The sequence below is a fragment of the Xyrauchen texanus genome, chromosome 1 (genome assembly GCF_025860055.1).
Source record: "Xyrauchen texanus isolate HMW12.3.18 chromosome 1, RBS_HiC_50CHRs, whole genome shotgun sequence".
NCBI classification, from domain to species: domain Eukaryota; kingdom Metazoa; phylum Chordata; class Actinopteri; order Cypriniformes; family Catostomidae; genus Xyrauchen; species Xyrauchen texanus.
The window spans coordinates 50,630,021-50,648,854 of NC_068276.1; the positions used below are offsets into that span (position 1 = coordinate 50,630,021).

At 37.2% G+C, this 18,834-nt stretch overlaps 1 protein-coding gene across 2 annotated transcripts in view; it reads left to right on the plus strand.

Moving 5' to 3' along the window:
* Positions 1-18,834, plus strand: part of LOC127647586 (1-phosphatidylinositol 4,5-bisphosphate phosphodiesterase beta-3-like) — a 77,084-nt gene that overhangs the window by 40,302 nt on the left and 17,948 nt on the right. Inside the window, exons 3-17 of one of the 2 annotated variants that reach the window (XM_052131924.1) lie at positions 7,817-7,885; positions 8,220-8,360; positions 8,620-8,699; positions 10,186-10,239; positions 10,375-10,447; positions 11,952-12,052; positions 12,212-12,378; positions 14,262-14,408; positions 14,498-14,655; positions 14,788-14,870; positions 15,003-15,087; positions 15,515-15,662; positions 18,069-18,170; positions 18,325-18,404; positions 18,647-18,743. In XM_052131924.1, coding sequence (XP_051987884.1) covers positions 7,817-7,885; positions 8,220-8,360; positions 8,620-8,699; positions 10,186-10,239; positions 10,375-10,447; positions 11,952-12,052; positions 12,212-12,378; positions 14,262-14,408; positions 14,498-14,655; positions 14,788-14,870; positions 15,003-15,087; positions 15,515-15,662; positions 18,069-18,170; positions 18,325-18,404; positions 18,647-18,743 — 1,585 coding nt within the window. The remainder of the gene's footprint in view (positions 1-7,816; positions 7,886-8,219; positions 8,361-8,619; positions 8,700-10,185; positions 10,240-10,374; positions 10,448-11,951; positions 12,053-12,211; positions 12,379-14,261; positions 14,409-14,497; positions 14,656-14,787; positions 14,871-15,002; positions 15,088-15,514; positions 15,663-18,068; positions 18,171-18,324; positions 18,405-18,646; positions 18,744-18,834) is intronic. The other variant, XM_052131935.1, reaches the window with a different exon arrangement.

Sequence of the window (18,834 nt, forward strand, 5' to 3'; positions counted from 1 at the left end):
AGTGATAGAGAAAGGGTCAGAAGAGAGGGTGGAATAGAGTTCAGAAATACATGATCTCTCCTCATCTCACTAGACTCGTGACCTTTTATTACTTTGTTTGATTGGTGTGGAGTGGTGGTGGCATAGTGGGCGTAGTGGGCTAAAGCACATAACTGTTAATCAGAAGGTTGCCGGTTCGATCCCCACTGCCACCACCATTGTGTCCTTGAGTAAGGCACTTAACTCCAGGTTGCTCCAGGGGGATTGTCCCTGTAATAAGTCCACTGTAAGTCACTTTGGATAAAAGCATCTGCCAAATGCATAAATGTAAATGTAAATGGTGTCTGTCACCTTTCAGGGTGTCTCTCTGCTGAGGTGCATGATTCTCTGCAACCTGTAATCTACTTTCACAGAGCCCGAGACTATCGGCATAAAGTCTGGTCCACTTTGCTGCAAATTCTGGCCAAGGATCCACCCACTTAGACAGATTCTTTCAAAGACACAACACAAATAAAATGGAATAATGTACAGTTCTGCTTGTGGATATCTAGTCCACTTGTTACAAAGTGCCTCAAACAAAAAAAAATCTAAGTTTTGATGCCACTAACTTGGGAAACTTTGGCAAATCTGGTTATTAGTTCTTCCACAGTAAGCACTTAATGCATCAACCTCGGACCTTATAAAATGGCTTCATTTCCAGGCAGGCAGGCAGCTGCACCTTAAATCTTGTGCATAAAGACAGCCAATCAGATTGGAATTGCTGGAATTTTGAGCTAACTCTTGACAGTTTTCGAGCCTGATCTCGTGAAAATTACGTGACTTTGGCAACATTTTAGCTAAATGAAATGACATTGTTCACAACACGTATTGTGGCAGTTTCGATGTGAAATGTCGAATTAAGTTTTCTCCCAAACAGGATTCTTTGGTTAATGCTGTATTAAATAAATGAGTTTTATATAAGCAAAAACGACGTCCCTACCCTAGTCTCTACACCTAACCGATAGTGTCATAATAAAAATGAGAGATGAAAAGCACAATTGGTGGTGCTTCTTTCGGCTAACGTGTTGACTTGCTTGTTTTGCTTGACTTGTACCTGGGTCTTTTCGCACTGCAACTATAAAACTCAATCAGTAGAGTTACTTTGAAATCTAATCATGTTAAAATAAGCTTGTAAATGTAGGTCTTCATGTAATGTAAACTTTCAAATGGCCTTTCAAATCATGCACTATAGTAAAATTGTTTTTATGCCATAAGATTACATTTGTGTGAGGAACAGAGTTAAAAAAAAAATGTTTATGAACTGTTAATCTGCTGTTTTACTCTTGATTTGGGTAAAAGTGAATCAAAATCTTTGTTGTAGCACCTATAGTTTTCATTTCACCAGGAAACTGTTGCGATACTTACAACTGGGCACTGATTTTGCATATAGTAACGTGTTTCAGTGAGACCAGGTTGCTTTTTTCAGATGGCTGTGAATTGATTTTGAGTGATCTGTGGTCATGCTCTTTTAGACTACCCCAAATCTGTATCCCTCTCTCTTACAGTAACTTACTCTTTCTATATAATTTTTGTCCCTGTAGGTGCACAAGTACTTTTGTTTTTTGCAATACTGGACTATTTTTCTTCAGGAGTTTTGAGCCATTAAGTTATTTTATAGATTTTCAGACTCAAGTTATACAAATGAAGGTATCTCCTGACCTCCTCATGCATGCGGTGTTGATGTGCACAATCCTTTGTTGTGGTTTCTTCTATTATTCACTTGTGTTTATGTTTGGTGCACAAGTATTATCCCTCCCCGTATTACTGTGTACAAAAATACATATTTCTCACTTTCCAGAGTCAGACACAGTCTCTTTCTCTCACTGTCTGTCTGATTCATTTTCTCTCTATCACCCTCTCTATATCGTTTTTTCCTAAGTAATCTGGGATCAGCCCAAATATCAGTGACCTTGAGGGAGAGAGAAATGGACTGTAAGGAAGGAGGTGGGGGAAAAAAAGAAATTGAGTGGGTGTAGGTGGAATAAGGTGTGTCGTTCTCATGAGTATAAGATATCAACAATGGCATTTTAATGTGATTGTTACCTTCCTTAAAGCTTTTGCACATACTTTTCATTCATATACACATACGCAACACCCATATGCACACCGCATGGTGCCAGACATGACAGGAAATGACTGTTGCCAAGGCTACACTGGAAGTTACAACATGATATGTTCACTGAAACTCACAGCACAGTGGTCACTGACCCTCCCACACAAAAAAGAACAAAAAAACAATACAGTTTATTTTTAGCTGTGTATTTTTGTATTTATATGTGCCAGGATTAATATTGATATTTTTCATTAAAAGTTACTTTACTAAAAACGAGTTGTGCTGAATGACAATGACATATAAACCATACAGTTATAATTGGTTTCCAATTTTCAACCCATTCTTACTGATGCCTTTAAATTTAAGACCAGTTATTGTACTTTTGACGAAACTCATCTGTTAGTTATCTAGATAATGCTACCTTAATGATGAATTTAAATCAGCACAATTCACAACAACAATGTTCAGTGCATCACAGAAATCCAAATGTTTATGTTTGCAAAGCATAAAAACACACTTGACTCAATGGGGCAAGTGGAAGTTTCGTCAACTGCTCCCAAACTCTACATTTTTGGCCCAAAACTAGTTATAGAGTGCTTAGAACAATAAAGAATATTTTTAAATACTTTTATTCCATCGTCAGTTATTTTATTAAATAAATGAATTGGGTATTGTAATAATTAAAAAAAAACTTTGCCCTCCTTTTTGATGATGTGAAATGGTTACCCACTTATCAGTACTGATGTATTTGATTTTATTGTAATAGTTTGCGAAAGGTACATAGTAAGCATGTCTGTATGTTTAACTTTTCTTGTGTACTTGTCTTTGTGTGTTATTCTTGCTTGTTTGGGGCCAAAGACAAATTTCCATGAAAATGGACAATAAAGTTCAATTCAGTTCAACTCTTTATATGCTTATATCAATTTATCAGCAATGGAACCTTTATTTCATGCTTTGGACTCTCTGCTGGGTGATTAATTAGTGCCATAATTTAAGTTTGACCGCTCTTTTTGAAACATAAAGCCCAGTCTTTGGGGCACAGGGGCAGGGAACAGTCCCTTAGGGTTTGTGGCTGACTCCATAAAGTGGGAGAGGCAGTATGCCATGGGACATGACATCTGTCATGCACATGGCATCAGCAGTCACTCACTATCTCTCTCTTCTTGAATCACCATTTGACATATGGAGAAAAAAAAAAGCTTTTTATCTAACTTATAAACACAGACAGTAAATTGGGGTCAGGGTGTGGTGGCTCACTTTTGTGTTTTTACAGTTTTGCATTGTAATAGGTTGAATGACTTTACCCTGGAGGTTTATCATGTGAGTGCTCATGAATCAAATCAAATTTTAGACAGAGAAATTAAATCAAGGCATCCTCCCAACCTCTCTCTCTCATCCTCTCTTTCTCTCTCATCCTCTCTCTTGCACTCTTTTCTTACTTGCTCTCTCGCAATGCTCAGTTTTAAACCAGCACCTCTCGTGAGCTGCTGTTGTTAGCATCACCCTTCTAACTAATGTGGTAGGTAAGGCTAATAACCGATTAATCGGCCGATAGTTTTTAGCCCTATAATGCCATGTGTATCAAATATGATGCACAACATTTGATGGCTCCTGTTTCACTCTGTTTTCAATCTGAAAAGCCAAAACATTTAACGTATGTAAGTGTCACATATTTATGGCACCATCTATTATTTATTTGTGAATAAAAGTGGTTTCAAAGTTTATAAATATCAATTTAAAATGGCGGCGTACTTTCTCGAAAAGATTACTCTTATGTTGGGTTAAATGACAGCTAATTTTAATAAAGTAAAAGAGTAATGATTATATTTTTACTGATATTTTAAAATGAGGATTTTTAAAATTAATATTTTGTATATTATTTTTTGAAAAAAGCCAGTTGAAATGACATGAATCAAATATGATACACAAACATGTTGAAAGGTATATCTCTCAATCACCATTCCATTTTGCCATTTATTTATTTACTTCATTGCTCATGCAACTCAAATTGTATATACAACAATGAAACATTGTCTTCATGCCATTTTATCCCCACTATTAAAAATAATTACAGAGCTTTGAAAATTCTGACATATACTTTATATAATATATATTTAAAATGTGAACTAATATTTCTGTGTATTTTCATATATGCAGCCTGCTTTGTCATTATTAAGATCTCATTATTTTTATATGACACAGTTTACTAGAGTCCAAGATGAATGAAATCCAAGATGTAGGTTATTGTTCATCCAAAATCCCAATTAAAAATCTGAATAAAAAAATTTAATTAGTGGAAATAAATATGAAGTGTTGTGTTGACTTTCAGGTGTCGGTTGATGACCGAGAGCATTAAGGTTTTTAACTATCGGCAACTATCAGCATAATTTTTTGCCAATAATGGATAGTAGCAATACTTTCTGAAGTTAAAAATGATATACCTTCTACCTCTAGTTCATATAAATTACTTTATATTATTATTGCCACTTGTTGTCTTGGTTATATAAATTGACAAGGGCAATATAAGTGTTTGAACTAAAGTCAGCTGTATCAAAACAGATTAGGTGAATTATTTAAGTGTTAGTTCTGCACTCTATGTCAGTGGGATTGCTGGGTAATGAATAGAGAGCACGAATGTTTAATTTGGAGTGAATACGTTGCCACCAATGCAAAAAACATTTGAAAGTGTATTTGGGGTAAAGTGTGACTGTATTGCTTTCCTCTGTAATAACCTTATAAATGACATAATAATACATACAATGACAGTGTGGGCTAAATATTAATCTTTGGGTCAACAGTCTTTGCTCGCCAGGAATGAGAGGAATGTATGTATTCTAGAAACAGTAATGCACACTTGCATACACCCTTGCACTCTTATGCTTCCTTAATTATTAGAACGATATTTCACAAGTCTGAGCCTGTAGCAGTTTGTCGAATGCAACCTATTGATACCATCAATGTTGACATACTTTGCAGTTGTTCTGTGGTAAAAAAAAAAAAAAAAAAAAAAACTTGTCATTGTGTGAACTTATGGTATATGGGCATTCTGAGGTTTCTCTATATTTCTCATATTACTTGTATTATATTTAAAGTCACACCCACAGCATCAAAATAGGGCTAAAACTAGGTTTCTTTTTTCACACTTATTTTATATCAAGTCAAACCTAAAACAATTTTAATGTGGATTTAATTAAATACTTCGGAGGATATGTTTAGTAGAGTGTCATCAGGAATATTTTTTTTTTCTGTATGAAGATTGTTTGTATTTGTTGATATTTATTTGCTTGCTTTATTGATTGATTCCACCTTGTTCTTGTCATGAAAAAAATCATTTGGTGCTTTAAATATGGCATTAAACAATATAAAACAATAACAGAATTAGTGTGGTTTAGTAAAACAGAAATGTCTTTTTTTTCTTGGAGGCAAAACATTTTATTTCCAATATTTAGAGGCCTGAGAGAGGGTGCTATTCAATTCATAGGCATTCTGATTGGCTGAAACAAGTTCTGCTCAAGCTTTTTTTGGCTCAAAATTGTTGGGAATGAAAAGTGTGCGTATATCCCAGTATCGGAAAATGATTAGGGCATGGAGACACTATTTATAACCTTTCAGAATTAATGACTCATCAAAACAATTAATTACCACATCATATTTGGGCTCGCTATATATGTTACAGCACTAAAGATGTTCTGTAAGTATGTGCAAGGTCTTTATCATGATCTGTTTGTTGTAGGTAGGAGAGATTGAGGTGGAATCACACCAGCATACGAGCTGAGATAAGGATGGTCAATCTTATCGTATGCTATTTTTGTTCCAAAGCAAAATAAAAAAAAACATCACCAAAACTAAAATAAATTAACAAAGTATTCCAGGATCTCCTCAGAGAGAAAGTTTTACATGATGATGAAATAGCTGTAGGGAGAAGACAATGTGTGTGCAGGGCATGTTTGGACTGGAACCAGTTCCTAGCAGACTTCAACCAGTAACCCATGAACTTCATACACTCTCTAGGGAACATTCAAGTCAGCAACATCGTCACTGTTACACACAGCGGTAGGGAGAAGGGGGGCAAGAGTACAGAACAGGAAAAGATGATAAAGAGAGAGGAGAGAGCTCTTGGCTAAAGAGCAAGTATTTACAGTCCTGATCTGCTGTTTATGTTGAAGTTTACGAGCACAGTTCGTTGTACAACCACTGCCCCAGCTCATTTACTCCGCTATTCTCTTTACAAGCTCGTGATCATGTTTAACGCTCCTTTCTGAACCCATGAAGCAGAAAAGGTGATATATGTTTGTCGGAGAATTGATTCCTTGAGTCGTGGTCTTAGTTAGGCAAGTGTTGAGTGAATCCATCACAAAGTTGTAAAGTAAGAGCTTGCGCTAAACTTATGGCTGTGACGGGATCCTTTGCTTTGTGTGTGTGTGTGTGTGTGTGAGAGAGATTCTCTGGATCTCTAAAGTGTTATTTCATCACAGATTTCTCTTAAGTGAAGACAGGGACACATCCTGTTTAAGTGATTTACTGACATTGGTCAAGTCCGATTTGCTGCATGATTTTAAAAAGGAAATAGGGCTATATGAAACTTTCTTTTCATCCTCCATGGAAATAATTTCAGCCATGTTCTTATTAGTGTTGTTTGCAAAATCAAACATTACTAATACTCATACTTAGTTAAGGTTATAGATTTGTAAGTATTAAACATGTGCCTTGTAACTTGCCCTGCACTGTTTGTGCAACAGACATGACTACACAAGGTTTGTTGAGGAGAGGCACTGGCATCCTACTAGCAGGATATCAGACTTGGTCAGGCAGTAAGCAACCACCAAGAACATCATAAAAACCACATAGCAACCTGTTAAAATGACTTGGTCTTGCAACACTCAGATATCGAGGCAGCAAGTTTTTTAACTGTTATTTTACAAGTCTCTGACGCAAGTCAAAAGTTTTTCAAGGCCTGATCTAAGTCGACGAGTCTATTGAAACCTCTAAGACAAGTATCAAGTCAATTGTTTACAAGTTAAGTCAAGGCGTTCTTTGTTCAACTTAAAGGGATAATTCACCCTAAAATGAAAATTCTCTTATCATTTACTCACCCTTATGCCATCCCAGATGGGTATGACTTTCTTTCTTCTGCTGAACACAAACTTTTTAGAAGAATATCTCAGCTATGTAGGTCCATACAATGCACGTGACTGGTGACCAGAACTTTGAAGCACCAAAAAGGGCATAAAGGCAGCATGAAAATAATCCAAATGACTCCAGTAGTTAAATCAATTTCTTCTGAAGCAATATGATATTTATGGGCGAGAAACAGATGAATATCTAAGTATATGAAAGTAATTCTACTTTAAATTATTCTCCATATGCACAAAGAATACAAATCAGCAAAAACAAAAGAAGAATTTGAAAGTGAAAATGGAGATGATTGTAAAAAAAGGACTTATGTTTTGGTCTCACCCACAACACTTATATAGCTTCTGAATATATGGTATTAACCAATTTTGTCATATGGATTACTTTTATACTTTTTGGATCTTCAAAGTTCTGGCCACCATTTACTTGCATTGTATGGACCTACAGAGCTGAAATATTATTTTTGAACTATTCCTTTAAGGGTGACTTGATTCACAGTCTCAGGCTTGAGCTTCCATCTATTGCAAGCACCACTCACATTTTCTCATTTTCTTACTTTTGCAGATTCTTTAGTTTTATACGTGGCACTTTTTATCTCTTTCTATCGTACAGGAAGTGGAAATCATGGACATCAGCCATATCAGGGACACCAGGACAGGGAAATTTGCCAAGATGCCTAAGGTACATTTTAACAGAGTAACACTTTATTTTATAGTGTCCATATTACACGTTAATATTATTGATTACTGTTGTAATAATAACAATATTTAAATACAAGCAGCTCTAGAAAATAATTACACAGCAAAAACATGTAGTTGATTAGTATTATTAATAAGTAAGTTCCTATGCAAATATACACCAGCATGAGCTCTAAAAAAAAGTGACTCATTTCTGTGTGTGTGTGTGTGTGTGTCTTTGTGAGAGAGTGCCAGTTTGAAGGTTATGTTTGGATATTTGACTGATCGTATATTAGGATTATGTGTGTGGATGGTAAGGTTTTGTCTGTGTTTTGCAGGACCAGCGTATACGAGATTATTTGGGGTTCGGCAAAGGAGAAGGGAACGTGGAGTCCAAGCTTCTAACGGTCGTCTATGGCAACGACCTGGTCAACATCTCCTTCCTCAACTTCCAAGCTGTGCAGGATGGCTATGCCAAGGTAACCACGACGACCTGCCCCTGTCACCTAGAGACCGTGTCTGCACTTTCTCACTCTCTCTGTCCTGCTTTTTCATTTTCAACCTTTTCAAGTGTCACTCTCAGTCAAGTGTATAAGATAACTCTCTATTTTCTGTTTTATATTCTCTCTTATTCAATAACTTTGCACAATTAAAGTTGGTTTATTTATTAGATTTATCATATTTGCATAATAAATCCATTTATGCAAGGCTTGTTTTGTGTTATGTATGGGTTTCCAGGTATGGACTGATGAGGTGTTTAAACTTGCTACAAACATACTGTCCCAGAATTCTTCCCGCAACACCTTCTTATTCAAAGCGTGAGTACTTGGTGTGTGTGTGTGTGTGTGTGTGTGTGTGTGTGTGTGTGTGTGTGTGTGTGTGTGTGTGTGTGAGCGTGTATTTATCACTTTGTGGGGACCAAATGTCCCCATAAGGATAGTAAAACCCGAAATGTTTGACCTTGTGGGGACATTTTGTCGGTCCCCATGAGGAAAACAGCTTATAAATCATACTAAATTATGTTTTTTGAAAATGTAAAAATGCAGAAAGTTTTCTGTGAGGGTTAGGTTTAGGGGTAGGGTTAGGTTTAGGGGATAGAATATAAAGTTTGTACAGTATAAAAACCATTATGTCTATGGAAAGTCCCCATAAAACATGGAAACACAACGTGTGTGTGTGTGTGTGTGTGTGTGTGTGTGTGTGTGTGTGTGTGTGTGTGTGTGTGTGTGTGTGTGTGTGTGTGTGTGTGTTTCTGAAACTGTTGTGTGATGGCAGGTTACATTGGTGTACAAAGCATAAACAAAGTCTCAGTCAACTTCATTGAGCTTCAGACATTTCACAACAGACAGTAGCTGCCCATAATATTTTATCTACACAAATACAAAGGACATCTGTTACTTGACCTCTGCTTAATGGGACTAATTTTAGGGCCAAGTCTGGACCAGTTTTTTCTATATAACTTTGGGTTTGTATCATGTTATGTTTTAAAGTTTGGATCTGGTTTGGTCTTAAGGAATAGTTTAACCAAAAATGTAATTCTGTCAATATTTACTCACCTTCATATTGTTCCAAACCCACATGCTATTCTTTTTTCTTTCGTGGAACACTCGGGTACAAATTTTTGAGAACATTTATAAAGCTTTTTCCATACAATGAAAGTGCATACTGACTACGTCTGTCAAGCTCCAAAATAGGACAAAAAAGCAGCAATTGTATTTTTGTGTGTATGGAACAGACTGAAATGTATTATTCATTCACATCCAGATTTAAAAATGACGTGTCAGTGACACCAAAATGGCATTGGTTCTTGCGTAGTTACAACATTAAATCAAATATTTTGAGTTGTGGACAGGAACATACACTCAAAAAAATATTTTAGCCTATTTTTAAGATGTATCTATTTCAATTGAATAACAAATTTCCATCTAATTGAATTTCCTAATCTTTAACTAAATAAAATGTATAAATCTTAAAAAATGCAAGTTTTGTTAATTACATTTTTTTCAAGACTATTCAAGTCAATTAGATGGAAATTAAATGGAACTATTTTTTAATGACCCCTAAATTAAGACACTCCTTATTTTGCTGATTCAGTGATGTATGGCAGCTGTTGGAGAGTCATGTTAAAGCATCTGTAGGTGCCGAAAATGTAATGAATAAGTACATTTATAATTCCTTTCAAATATCAGTGCAAATAATCAGAGCTATGTAGAGTTATGAATGGAAGATTGGAGATAAACAAGAACAGTCTGATACAGTGATCTTTCTCTCACTGTCTTTTCTTTCCTGTCCTATTTTTTCCAGTTACACAAAGCTGAAAATGCAGATAAATCAGGATGGGAAAATCCCTGTGAAGAAGTGAGTGTAAACAACCCGGCTCACTCAAAATTTATTTTTCCAGTTCTTCAGGGCTGTCACTGCTAATGTATCACTTTGTCTTTCATCACTCCTTGTTATCACTTCTTCTATGACTATCTCTTTCATTTCTTGCAGTATCCTGAAAATGTTCTCGGATAAGAAGCGTGTGGAGATGGCACTAGAACACTGTGGTCTCGTCAATAACAAGGTTATTATTCTTGCCCCAATCACTCATTATTACATGATAAACCATCACAGATGTATCCTTTACTCTCTGTCTGCAGAGCTTTCATGGGACAAATCTCTTTATAAAAAATTAAATAAAAAATACTTTGTTGTTGTCGTCCAAGTAACCCATACTTCCTCAGAACTCATCCATTATCCTCAAATATCCCACTGGCCTTCTCATTAGTCTTATCTTTCTTTCTCTTGTTCCTTCTCTTTTTGTTTTCTCAGGTGTCATATGTTGTATAATCCTTTCTTTTTCCTTGCCACTTTATGTTGCTCTGTGATCAGTCACTCTTTTCCTTTTATAGTTCAGTTTAGAGTCCGTACACAGAAGAGCTGCTCTTAGATCAGCACTCTGAGATTGTGTCCGCATGGAACCTGTTCACTGTCTTACACTGCCCTCTGCTGGTTGAATGATGAATTGAGAAACTTCAATGAGCCGTATTCTACACCAGGGTTGGGGAATTTTTTTTTAATTAAGTGCTATACTTTTCCCTTTTTTGTCAATCACTGTGCCAGATCAGTAACAAATGTTTTGAGAGCAAAGAGCAGACCAAACTACATTAGTGTCTTGAGTACATTCAGCGCTGCACTACACAATTCAACCACATATCACTGCCCACTACATAGGGCAAAATGAATCAGTTTGCTTGCACAACCACACCGACTGGATCAGATTTCAGTGCTGCCCAAATCCAGCTGTGCTACAATTTTAGGTCCAGTGGCCACGTGGATATGGGTCCACACAGCAGTTTTGTTCCTCTTTTGGAGCGTTGGGCTTCCCATGCAACTCATAGGATTACTGCAAAATATAGTTTGGGGCATTTCTAAAATAGGCCACTAAATAAAATTGAAAACATAAAATATGAATCTTTCTAATATACTGTAAGTTACTGAATATCTGCTGATGTGTAAATGTGGGTGAACATGGTTCTGACTTCTGACATGTATACAGTGATGCGTTTTGAACATTTATTACTGAAGATTTTGTAACCTGTTGCTTAGTTTCCATAAATGATCTGGATGGACTGGAGAGGGAGTGCTGTGTTATAAATCTACATTGTGCATTGAACATTTTATTTCATAATAGCATGAAATATCTTGTTTTCCATGATATATTCTCTGTGCAATGCCCTTCAGAAATTCACTAAGTTATGACATTTTCTTTGGCTTGTATTTGCCTTTATTTTCATGTAGTACATCGTAACAACTACAAACTATTGTTGTTATCAGTCAACTGTAAAACCTAAAAGTCTTTAAATCTGAAAAATGTTAAGGTTGAAGATGAATTTGATTCATTTATTCAGTGTTCCTGCTCATTTCATCTATTGTTGTAGCAGGCATTTATGTTTTTTTTTTTTTTAACCCTCAGTCTCCATCATTCTGACTTTTCCTCTTTGTCTGTCGCTCTTGCTGTCCGTCAATCTGGGATTCAGATTCTGATCCGAATCTGTTTTTCTTAACAATGTATTTTTATTCCACAGGCTGATGCTATAAAGCCAGATGACTTCACCTGGGACAGTTTTCAGAACTTCCTCAACAAGCTGAGTGCCAGACCAGAGGTGGAGCGCATTTTTGTGGAGCTGTGAGTGAACAGACCAAAAGCAACCCCACAGACATGACTTAATCAATATTTATCTAAGAAATATGATGGTTTTTTGCACAGTGCTGTTGATGAGTGTATGGTTTACTGTGTGTGTGTGTGTGTGTGTGTGTGTGTGTGTGTGTGTGTGTGTGTGTGTAGTGGCTCTAAAGGCAAGCCCTTCCTATCTCTGGATCAGTTGACGAACTTTATAAACCTCAAACAGAGAGATTCACGGCTAAACGAGGTACTTTACCCTCCACTCAAAAAAGAACAGGTTCGCCAACTCATGGAGAAATATGAGACCAATGCCAGCCAGCTTGAGAGAGGTACACACACAAACACACGATTGCTCCAGCCTGATCTCATGAAATATACGTGAGCATTGCAAAGTTTTTGCAAAACCTAAATTATATGCTTCATTACACGTTTGGCTGCAGTTTCCCTGTGAAATGTCCAAAACCGAGTGAATTGAGGTTGTATTTAGAAAAGGTTTTTAAGGTGTGTTTAGATGGAGGTTTTAACGAGTAAAATGTACCTCCCTAACATAAAACTTTAACAAAAACCTAACCAATAGTGTCCTAAAAGATAAATCAAGTTTGACAAAACAGACATCCTTATGCTAAACCAATACCTAACCCTAACTGATAGTGCCCTAATAGCAAATGCAAAATGAAAAGCACATTTTCTGAAGCAACCATGTCATTTCTTGTCACTTATGACACTTTTACGTTCGTGCATCTTTGGCCGGACCCGAACTGCGGTCGATGAGTCCAAAGTGCAAAACTCTTTCAGGTGAGCTACCAAGGAAGCTATTCATATTGGAATTAGTTTGTAAATGTAGATGGGTCTCCAATACAAGCGTTAAAATGTATTGTTTTTCAAATCATGCGTTAGTGTAAAAGTGTTTCGATATCATAACCTAGCGGGGAGTGAGTAAATGTGTGTGGCAAGGCGGAGGGCGGGGCCGGGTCTTGATCCTACACACCCGGTCCCGTATTAGGCTAATTATGCCTCCGCCCTGCCACAAAGTGTTTATAAAGTCGTAATCAGCAATTGTGCTCTGGATTTGTGTGATAATGAAGAAAGCGCACAGTTGTTATAGTGCCTCCAGTGTTAATTTGACCAGGAAGCTGCAGTGAAATGTAGAAAGTGGCACGTAAAAGTCAGTTCGTAAAAATTTATATAGAGTGACATTCATTCTATGAGACTAGGTTGCAGGCTGGTTTGCTCAGTTGTACTAATGGGGACATACCATGGATTCTGTTCTTTTTTTTATTAAAAAAAAACTAACTATGATCACTATAAACTAACCCACACCCTAAACCTAACCCTAACAGAAAATTTTTATTAGAATAATAAAAAATATATATTATTTAATTTATGTATGGATCATTTTCCAAATGAGAGCATCCCCAAGCAATGGGTACAGAATTGTCCCCGGATTATATAAACACACACACATATATACACACACACACAGCATGACCAAAAGTATGTGGATACCCCCTTCTGATTATTGGGTTTGACTATTTCAGTGACACCCATTACTAATCGTTGCTTAACATCAAACATACGGCCAAACAATATGCTTTGACAAACATTTTTAGTAGAACGGGGCATTAAAATGCTACTGAGTACAAAGCAAGGTCCATAAAGAAATGGTTTACTGAGTCTGGTGGGAAAGAAATTGACTGGCCTCCACAATGCCAAGACCTTAACCCAGTTGATCATCTTTGGGATGAATTGGAACACCAACTCTGAGCCAACGACCAACATCAGATGCTTTTGTGCATGAATGGGAGCAAATCACTGCCACCATGCTCTAGTGCAGTGGTTCCCAATCCTGTTCCTGGAGGCCCCCCAACACTGCAAATTTTGTATATCTTCCTTATCTGACACACCCAATTCAGGTCATGGAGTTGAATCAGGTGTGTTTGATTAGTGAGATATCCAAAATGTGTAGTGTTTTGGGGCCTCCAGGAACAGGATTGGGAACCACTGCTTGGGTGGAAAGCCATTCCAGAAGAGCTGAACCTGTCATAGCAGCAAAGGATGGACCAGCTCTGTATTAATTACTGTGGTTTTGAAATTAAATGCTCAGCAAGTACATATGGGTGTGTTTTTTGGGTGTCCACATATATTTAGCCATGTAGTGTGTTTAAATGTATGATAATGATAGTGGTTTGTGTATGTGTCGATGTGTGAGCAGATCAGATCTCCTTGATGGGCTTCACAAAGTATCTTGGTGGGGAAGAGAACTCTGTTGTTCCTCCTGAGAGGTTGGACATCATTGATGACATGACTCAACCCCTGTCGCACTATTTCATAAACTCTTCACACAACACCTACCTCACAGGTATACACAAACGCACTCTCACGGACACAAATATGCTTATAAACACACAAACTTAAGCATTTCTCTGATTCTTTGATCTCCTCCTGCAGTGGGGCAGTTGACAGGTCTGTCGTCAGTAGAGATGTATCGGCAGGTGTTGCTGACAGGGTGCCGCTGTATAGAGCTGGATTGCTGGAAGGGCCGGCTACCTGAAGAAGAGCCTATCATCACGCACGGTTTCACCATGACAACTGAGATTCCATTCAAGGTGCGCTTATGGCTACCGTTCCTCCAATGACGCAGTGATTATCTCTTTTTATCTATCTGTCTAATATATAGTGGGTCCAAAATGTAAGTCCAACTTTAAATGCTGTAAAATGTTTTCTATCTCTTTCTTTAGGAAGTGATTGAGGCCATTGCTGAAAGTGCATTCAAGACATCTCCCTATCCCCTTATCCTTTCCTTTGAGAATCACGTAGACTCGTGAGTAATAGGCATAATCGTGTGTGTGTATGAAGCATGAAGCATACATCTGTCTGAGACTGCTGTCTGTATCTATTTCTCTCTCTCTCTCTCTCTCTCTCTCTCTCTTCTGTGTCATTATGTTCTGCTCAGAGCAAAGCAGCAGGCTAAGATGGCAGAGTACTGCCGCTCTATGTTTGGGGATGCGCTGCTCATCGAACCCCTGGAGAAATATCCGGTGAGTCAGAGGTCATAAGTCTCACATGTTGTAACCAGCCACTACGCAACAAGTCATTTGCCTGTCCATACTAAAAGTGAAAATGTAACATGGCGCCACACATTAGCAGCTAATCAGAGCATATTTGATATTTAATATACAGTTATGTGAAGCAGTATTTTGGACCAATAAGATTTTACTGTGGAGGGCTAAACAAGAATGCTAGAAATAGAAACTAGGCGACAGACAAAAGGTCCTACTTGGCATGGTCATGGAAGAGACAACTTTAACATTTGTCAATGTATTGTGTCATGCCTTGTTAGGACAGAGTGTCCGCCGGTCCTAGAACAGTGGTGACTGTTAACATGTTTGGTTTTGGTTCGCCACACCAGTTCTTTAATACCATTGGGATCAGATAGTAAACTTTAAATGCATGTTGTTTTTACAGCTAGTTCCTGGGCAACAACTGCCAAGCCCCCAGGAGCTTTTGGGGAAGATCCTAATCAAGAACAAGAAGAAACATGAGCACAAGGCATCTAACGGAGGGAGCATCCGACGCAAAGATGGCACAGATGACCAGTCCTCGCCTTTGAATGGTGGGTGTTTATAAGCACACACAGTCCCACCCATGTTCTGATCCAGTCTAGCAAAAAATAAATAAATAAACGAAAGAGTAAAATTGTTCACTCTGAACTTGAAAATTCTCAGACTTTCTTCAAATCAAAGTCCTCATATTAATTTCATTCAAAAATATTTTTTAGTTCATCACTTATAGAACTGTTCATTCGTGACATCAACATGTAGGCAAACCCTGAAGGCTTATTCCACAAGTGCTCCCTCTGGAATTTTTAATGGGTTTTTATAATGGGTTTTTCAATTTATAAGTAAAATAAGTTCTGTGGTTAACATTGTTTAAAACATTTTTGTTCTACAACATAACTTACACACAGTCATACCTCAAATGCGAATTTTGAAGCCATCGTATTTTAAAAAAAAAATGTATATTGCATTCAAGATTGTAAATAAGGACTACAACTACCACAAGCATGTGAGTGCACCTACCTAAAGAATCAGAAAATGGCTGTAGTCCTAATAAGCATCTTGTTAGCAACATAATTTTAAAAAAACACACCGGCTTTTTGTAATTTATGTTGTAGCATAAAACGTCCAAGTTTCTTAATGTAATGTTTACTGCAGACCTATAAAAACATAGGTAAAATCCAGAGGGAACCCATGGCTCGAAAATGCTAATTCGCTTCCAGGTTTTTGGACTACAACCTTGAACAGCTCTGTTCTCATGGCCCCATTTTAACTCTCATATCTGCATATTTAGTTAAAGGTGCATTTGGTAATTTTTCAATTTTTGTAGTGCTGGCTGTTTTTTTAGGGGTCTTCTAAAACATTGTGACACCTTCCGCTGTGGATGTACAATCATGCAAGAGCAAAACTTTCTGACATTGTAGTAATGCCATATTTGCAGACAGTCTTCATTAGTTTGTCTGAATTTCAGTTGGATTTGTTTATCTGTAAAACCTATAAATGCATGGGTACAGTATTTCACCAAACACTATCACATACTCGGGTCTTTAGAGAGCCGACACGTATATCAATCACAAATGGTTCTACATTTAAGACAATAGCCATATCATACTGTTCATTTGTTAAACTTGCTATAGTTTACTTAAATGTTGTTTCTTCATCAAATAGCAATGTCAAATGCAAATCAAGTCAATCACTGAAACATTAGCACCACCTCGAGTAAGAAAACACGCATATGGAATACTGATAATTCTCCATTACCACAGAAAATCAACGTGATATAGCAGCCATTTTTATTAATGTAGTAGTCATTTGTATTATCTTGTAGTAATCAAAAAAATTTATATCCTGTTATAGTAAACATATCAAATGCTGTTTCCAAAAGTTCCAGTACCCTAGGATCGCCAACAGTATGCAGGCTCACTGACATGCCCTATCACCCATCGGACATATTTGCAATGTCTCCGCAACAAATAACTTCCCCTCGTGGCACAGCTGGTAGCACATTGCATCAGTTGCATGGGAGTCCACAGTTCAATCCTCATTGAAATGAGGAGGTAATCACGTTTGTTTAAACAATCACAAGCGTGATGAGGAGATTGGCATTTTTGTCCCTAACATTGCGTTTTTTTCTCTACTAATGTTTAGGGTTAGATTTTGGTTTTGGTTGGGGGGGGGGGGGTAGACTAAATAAAATAAGCATTTTTCTTCAATGTTTTACACCCCGTACAGCTGAAAACAATTCTCTTTACAACTGGCTTCAGGCGACCTCTCCTGGATATAGTGTAAATGGATGTCACACTAGTTTATATGCTATAAAACACTTACTGCTTTAGCCTCTGGAGGCAGTGTTTTAAAAATTTGGTCAACGTATACCAATTTCAGCTAAAGAAAAATTTGCACACACTGGCTGATTTTTTTTATGTGAGATCAGGCTGATACTAAAGAGGTGTGGTGGGCATTACTCCAAAAAATCAATGAGGTTCAGGGGGTGGAATGAACTTCCGGATCACTAAAGTTAATGAGGATAAAAATACTGCATGCACCTTTGACAAGATAGATAATCTCTGTTACCCTTCTGAAGTTATTGAACAGCCCACGTCTAAGGCCTCATCCTCACTAACAGTTCTTCGTTTAAAAATGCATTGATTTTGCTACATTTATGATGCTTATTCACACTGGAGCTGTGTTTCCTTCCTCCGGAATAGAGACTTTCGAAAACGCTCTTCATAATAACATATTTTAAAAAACGATGACATTAGAAGAGTTTTTAACCTAAAACTGATTAATGTGGACATGGCCTAAAACAACATATATCAAGCCAACTTATAACTAATTTTGTGGTTATGAATGACGTCTGGCTATTTCATTTACATGCAATCTATTATTAATTTTTTTTCATTTCATTGCATTGCTTATTTAATTTCACATTTAAACCCATTCATTATAAGATTTGTGTTTAGATTGTCGTTTGTCTGATGGGGAGATGGGCCAGGTCATATCCAATGGGGGTGACAAGTTTGCAGAGAGGATGGCGAAAGACCTTGATATCCGCAAATCTATTGGTGGGTTTGTGCCTAGTTGACACAAGTTCCAACCAATCAGGGTGAAGACTGATGTCAATTAGGTAGCAGTATGGAAGGTTATGGTGAATGCACTTATGGGATAATTGAATTTTGTGTGTCTTTCTGTGTTTGTGTTATTTTTATTACTTTATAGATCGAGGAGATGGAGAGAGTGATGAAGAGGAGGAAGAAGAACCCATTCCAGATCCAAAGAAACACAACAACACTGATGAGGTAATTATTTTGATATCCTTTCACAATCTCTTTCCCATCTAACCTGTCAGTTTAACTCTTAATGTCAAAGAGAGAGTACAAAATTGTCATGAAACACTAAATTACGATGCTAAAACTTCAATGCAATATGTGACCTCAGGGACCTCAGAATGTAAACAAATGCATGATAAGACCCCTTTAGGACTGATTTCTCTGGACAGAGTAAGTCATTCATGGAAGCATTTGATGTGTTTCTCTTTCAGGGTACTGCGTACAGTGAGGTGAATGCCACAGAGGAGATGTCCACATTAGTCAACTACATTGAACCAGTCAAATTAAAATCCTTTGAGGTGGCATCCAGTGAGTAATGATACTGTGATCGTGTGCACAAGTCATTAATTGCTTAATTAATGACTTAATTTATGCTTCTTATGTGCATAATGGATTATAT